Genomic DNA, 6457 nt, shown 5'->3' with positions numbered 1-6457 from the left:
ACATGCATTTAGATGCACCCAAAAGACATCTAATAAGTCAATTCAATTTCAGTTTAATATATTTAAGTCGCATATATAATAACACAAGTCATATGAAGAGATTCTCAATTCTCAATTCAAAATTGCTAATTGTATCTCAATCTGCTTTGAAAACTCAACATTGTCAAGATTCAATTTCTATGAAATCTCATTATTGATCCAATGGAACATGAGTCGCTGGCATTGCTAGATAAAAGGTGCCATATACACGGCGAACATAGCACAAATGACGTTAAGTACTTAGAAAAGTTGCACGCTAAAGCTAAAGCCATCAGAATTACTCTTGTCTCTTTATCAAGGAGGCTCCAACTATAGATCCCTTTTCCTCTACATAGTAGTTACAAGCATAAGTTAAAAAGTCTATTTTGAAACTGCTAATTTGTGTCAAAGAATAATATCCCAGATTGTTGTCTTGGAAACTACATTCCCATACAGATATGTCAAATCTAACACCAAATAAACAAAATTGAAAGATTAGCAACCAAGATATCCAAGTTTAAATTCAATTGTTACAACCGTTCAGTCGTTACCTTAGCAGATTGGATTTCTACATCAAGAAGTTCAATCTGAGCCCGATACACATTCATCAGTTGAGGAGCATGATCCAGAAATTTGATCACGTACTTGTCAAGAAAGCGCTTTTCATTAGGTAGTAAGATAGTCGATGAGCTTATATCATTCTTGAGAAAACCATTGGCTTGCAAAATTTGAACAACTGAACATCTAGGGATAATCCTCTTCTTCAAGCTTAATAGTATAACAATAGGATTTCTAGCAATATCTTCGGAAGAGAAACCCATTTGATTCACGAGGAAGTCCATTGCCTTGCAAATCTTCTCTTCTGATACAAGCATACATTGGGGAGCCCTTTTAAACGCTAAGAAAGCAACATCCTTGGACCAACCCCACCTCTTATAAACCTCCAATTTAGATTCCCATTTTGGTTTCTTCACTTTTAAAATCACTTGGAGTGCAAGGACAAACGCCGATTTTGAAGGATCAAATCCCATTTCTCTCACCTCCTGGAGAGCCATATCAAACCTACCATGCTTAATGAACGCCATATCCGGATAATTAGTCACCAGCAGAGAGATGGTAGATTGAGGCGCTCCAATCTCTCTCAAAAGTTCAATATTTGGAACCATATTATCCACTACACTATTTAGAAAAGCCCGTGACGAGCGCTTTAAAGTAGTGATGACTTTATCATCTTCAAGAAGTACGCTCTTGAGAAAATTATAGCAGGGTATAAGATGTTGATTTAGGCTTCTTCGCAGTAGTTCAGGGCACATGGTGATGATTTTCGGGAGTTCAGAGCTTGAAAGCCCTATAGAACGCAAAAACTCAATTTTGGGCAAAAGGATTTTACCAGGATCAGCTAAAAGCAATTGTGGGCGTCTTCGTACAATTGTAGTGATTTGGATATTGGTGAATCCATTCTCTTTGAGAAGGTTACGCACTGAATCTGGTCTATCTGGGTTTTCAAGGTCTACAATCTTGGAAGCTAAAATAGCTGATTTTGGGGACAACCCACAAGAATTTATGAGGTAAGACACCGTAAAAGAAGGTTTCCCTTCTTGTTGCTTGTCCTCATATTGAAATAAACCTTTTGATGTAAATGATTTGACCAAAAAGAATGCATTTTTCTGAATGAAACCCAGTTGGGTCCTCCTGTATGTGAGTAACAATTGTTGCCTTGAACAGATAAAACCAAACATAATCGACTCACCAAGTTTGCCTGAGATAGCGTTAACTGCTCTCTTCAGATTGCTTGAATAATCCTTCAGGAAAATATTGGCTGAAGGGTCAGGTTCTTCATGAACTTCCGAATCTGACGGGTGCTTGGGAGGCTGAGGAGCCACGAAAATTCGCTGTTTCGGCTCTGAAGTAATAAAGAACAAGGATGCTTCTCGACGGTACCCTACATTTTAACCATTACGAAGGAGTGAGAGGGGGAGAGAGAGTCGTGTTTATTTTTGGGGAGAGTAACCTGGCAACAGTGGCATAAAGCAAACGTTGCGGTTTAGACACTAACGGCGTTAGGAAAATATCTGGAGAAATATTTTGAAGAATAATCCTGTTTTGCCACCCGAAACTTACGATTAGATGATCTTATCAGCCAAATATGGTATGATTGGCATGATATCCAACCTCTGTAGTTAATGTCAATGGTCATGGTTCCATCCCCTTCCCAAATCCTGCATTAAATATATATATATATATATATATATCATCTTATGTGATATGACGTAATTTATTAAAAAATACAAATACAAATACAAATACACAAACGATGGTGGAAACTTTTATTTTTTTTAATTGTTTTTGTTTATTTTCATAATTTCTCTTAACTCATCTCATCTAATATAATAATTATAATTTTTTTAAATTTTTTTACAAAAAAAAATAAAAAATTCAACTCTCTTAAATTTTAAAACAAAAATAATGTTAAAAAATATATTCTAATAACATTTTATTTAACTTTTAACTTTAATTTCAAATCAACTTCATCTACGAAAACAAACAAGACTAATTTTACACTGTTGTGGAAACTAGATACATCACTCTCCTCTGTTTTTTATTAGTTTGGTGCAAATCAATGTAAATATGTAGCTCAATGTTAAATTTTAGGAAACCTTGAAAACAAAAAACAAAATATTAACCAGCCTCGTACCTAATTCAATGTGGGATGAAGATGATTGAAGTTGGCCAAAATCACTTGAATGTCCTTTTTAGTTCAAATTTGACTACAATTATTCACAAGCCAATACTGATACTTTAAGCGGACGTTTATCAACCACCACGAAAAGAACATAATGTGATGCGATGGAGTGCAAGGATATCAGATATTATAGATCCATAGATTTCAGACCCGGCAAGCTGGTTAACAAGGAATCAATCTTCACTCCACTCCTAGTCATGAGTTGCTCTCATTCAAACCCCTTCATTGGGTGCGGGTCTCAACTGCAACTCTTTAATCCATTTGATGGACATAAGCGAACCCTCTCCCTCCTTGACAAACATGGGTCTAGACCTTTGCCCATGGTCCAACTTTTTTATTTTACTTTCATGCATTCGATTGTATTGGGCTCTGGTATTGGAGCTCCTGACCCTTACCTTCACCAGATCATCTTGATCTTACATCACTAATTACAATTTATGCATCTTCATTTCTATTTTTTGTTTTGTTTTAAAACAAGGGTTCAAATACAGAGTTGGCGTGGCCTAAAGGAATGCTTAAGTGGATTGTGTCCTCACCTATTTATTGGTCTATATATATATATATATAATTGTGTAAGTGGATCGTATCATTCTCTAGGGTTAAAAATGAAGTCATTTCTACAAAATCTAATAGTGTTAGAATGCTACTGCTGACCTTGAATTACAAATTTTCTTTTATTCTAAAGAAAGCGTCAAGTTCAAAGATTTCTTATAATAAATAAAATTATTATTTATTAAAAATACTGAAAATATAAAAAAGATTACGTGGAAGTACTTATTAAAATTTCTCAAACTTGTACTATAAAAATCATAACTAAAAAACTTTGTATATGATCTAAGCCTTTGTTATGCCTCCCTAAGCCAAGTCTCATCTTCCGACTTCATCTTCATTAATATTCGCACATGGGATGGTTTAAAAACATAAAATTAAATTGAAATTAAAATGAATCGAAAACTCAGTAAGAAACACATCATAATTTAAACATAATAAATCTAAAGTTTTTCATAAAATATTTCATGCTGAGAATTTAAAATTATTTATGCATATGTTTGTGACATGCATGACTTGTCTTGAATTATCTAATTTACCTGACTGATTTGAATTATCTAATTTACCTGACTGATTTGAATTATCTAATTTATGTGAATTATATGACTGGCCAACACACTTAACATTGTGTGCAAGATTGTGCACCAGTCCCACATCATGTGGCCACAAGAGAAACCGTGATCTGATCTGATAGTAATAGACTATGGTGTACCACGCTTGAGTCCATGACATGCACATCCACCTTGACTGCAATGGTACCATGTATTTGAATGATTATCTTATGAATCTAATTTTTATCTTACACTTGATCTTATAAATTAAGATTATGTATCTTATTCAACATGAGATGCATGACATACATAATATATACATAATTATAAAATGCAGAATTAAAAATGATCATATATTATGATGAATGACACGAGTACATAATATTGGCTTCCAAAGAATTGCCTTTAATAATAATATATCTAATTAGCTAAAGAGCATTAATCCTAGTTTTATGATCAAATTACTTTCCTCGTAATGCTAATCTAATATTTCAGTACTTCTTGAGCAAAGCTAATTACTTATAAAATATGCAAATAACCTACGTAAATCTCTAATTAAACACAAAATTTGTAATTAAAACCAAAACTTACAAAATAACCCATATTGCCGAATAGTCTAAAATCCTCATAATCCTAAAAATATCTCAACACCAAGATTCCAGGTATCTATTTTCTCTTTATTTTATTAGAGGAAATCATCATAAACAGTAAACCCTAAGGTCAACACTTACTAGGCAGAGGTAATTTTGTAATTTAACTATAAGATACATACCTCACGTGAGCACCTTTCAGACGTGGAGGGAGAGTGAATTTATGTGAGGAGAGAAAGAGAGAGATGGAGTGTGGGAGAGTGCAGCTGAGGATGACCCATGCAATAGAGCATGGAAGGGGTGGTGGAGGTGCGAGTGTAGTGCAACAACTAGCATGCTTGGACGTGGGCTTATCTCTTGTCAAATCTATGAAGAAAGTTAACAAAAAAACATACCTCCAATTACTTATGATGAATTTTCCATGGAGTTTTAGAGTTCCTAAAAAAGAGAAGAAAAAGTTTGTTTCTATGGAGCAATACTACTCCCTACCCTTATATGTTTATGTGTATCTCTTCATGCCCTAAGCCCCCTTACTTGTCAAAGAGAAGAGAAAGGGCCAGCAGAACACACATAGAACTCGATGGGCTAGTTCTATTTAAGTGGAGTGAGAGTAGGGGCCTCCATGTGTCTATAAAATGGCACATCCCATTATAAGCCCAATGATTAAATTATAATACTAGTCCATTATAAATAAATACAACAATCTTCCACTTGGACAACATTATAGTTAATCACAACATAAACACAAATAAGCATCTCAAAACCAAAAGCCTTGGTCAAAATGTGCCTTCAAGTACAAGCTAGTGAACGATACACCAAAAAGACATACGACACATGACCAATAATTGCAATCACGTAACTTAGGCCAATGAGATGCAAGTGCATTATGGAAATAATCGAAAGAGTGACAAACACTCGTTTCCATAAGAAGCTCTAGAGACAAATCTAAATGTCTTTAAAGTAATAGGCATTGTCCAAAATTCAGTTGCAGCACATAGTTTAGTATCAACATGATATATGACACCAAACTTATACTCATAACCACATGGATTAGGCATAGACTAAAACAAATTGTCTCTTGTAGGTAATTAGCCTTGTCCATAATGCGCGTGACTCAGGCATGAGACCAAACATAATGTCTCATTACATAAATAATCGCTTTGTCCAAAATGCGCATGAGCTAGGCACGAGACTAATCAAAATGTCTCAATACATAAAGTACTCCCTGTCCGAAATGCATATGACTCAGGTATATATTGACATGGTCATATTTAAAACAGAATATGAGCATAAACAATATAGTCAAACAGTCAATGATTACATAACTCTCACCAACTAAAAATAGCAAAAGACTCTAACAATCCCAAATGAGTCAAATGCTTTTGAAACAGTTTTGGAGCTAAACCTTTAGTTAATGGGTTAGCTAACATATGTTTTGTGGAAACATGCTCAGCACAAATACAAGACTCAGTTATTTTCTCACTAATAAACAAATACTTAATATCAATATGTTTGGAATGAGAAGAGCTCCTATTGTTTCGAGAGAAAGCAACTGTTGCAGAATTGTCACAAAATATCTTCAACGGCCTCGAAATGGTGTTCACAACACCTAGCCTTAAGATAAAGTTCCACAACCATATAGCTTGACATGTAGCCTCATAACAAGCTACATACTCTGCCTCCATTGCAAAGGAAGTTGTAAGTGTCTGTTTGACACTTTTCCAAGAAACAGCTCCTCCTGCCATCATAAAAACATAATTAGAAGTGGATTTCTTGTCATCTGAACAACCTGGAAAATCAACATTAGAATATCCAACTATATTAAGAATGTCAAATTACCGATATGTAAGTACTAGATCTTTAGTGCTTTGCAAGTACTTAAGTACTTTCATTGCAACTTCTAGTGAGCCAAACCAGGATCACTCAAGTATTTACCAAGTACACCAACAACATAAGCAATATCAGGTCGTGTACATAATTGATCATACATCAAACTACTAACAACG

The 6457-nt window shown here is 34.6% G+C and overlaps 1 protein-coding gene across 1 annotated transcript; it reads right to left on the bottom strand.

Annotated features, from left to right (window-relative positions):
• Positions 1-288: 288 nt before the first annotated feature.
• LOC122274186 (transcription termination factor MTERF15, mitochondrial-like) lies at positions 289-2003 on the bottom strand. Its single transcript, XM_043083190.1, has 2 exons — positions 570-2003; positions 289-485 (listed from the first exon to the last, which is right to left on the bottom strand). Exons 1-2 carry the CDS (start codon positions 1755-1757, stop codon positions 480-482), a joined length of 1194 nt encoding a protein of 397 aa, XP_042939124.1. The 5' UTR covers positions 1758-2003; the 3' UTR covers positions 289-479.
• Between the last annotated feature and the right edge of the window lie 4454 nt (positions 2004-6457).

Source organism: Carya illinoinensis, chromosome 8, assembly GCF_018687715.1.
Source record: "Carya illinoinensis cultivar Pawnee chromosome 8, C.illinoinensisPawnee_v1, whole genome shotgun sequence".
In the NCBI taxonomy this organism is placed as follows: domain Eukaryota; kingdom Viridiplantae; phylum Streptophyta; class Magnoliopsida; order Fagales; family Juglandaceae; genus Carya; species Carya illinoinensis.
This window is presented reverse-complemented; position numbering and strand designations above follow the sequence as displayed.

Coding starts and splice junctions, on each gene's coding strand:
- LOC122274186 (XM_043083190.1), bottom strand. CDS start 1,757: ATGTTTGGTTTTATCTGTTCAAGGCAACAATTGTTACTCACATACAGG.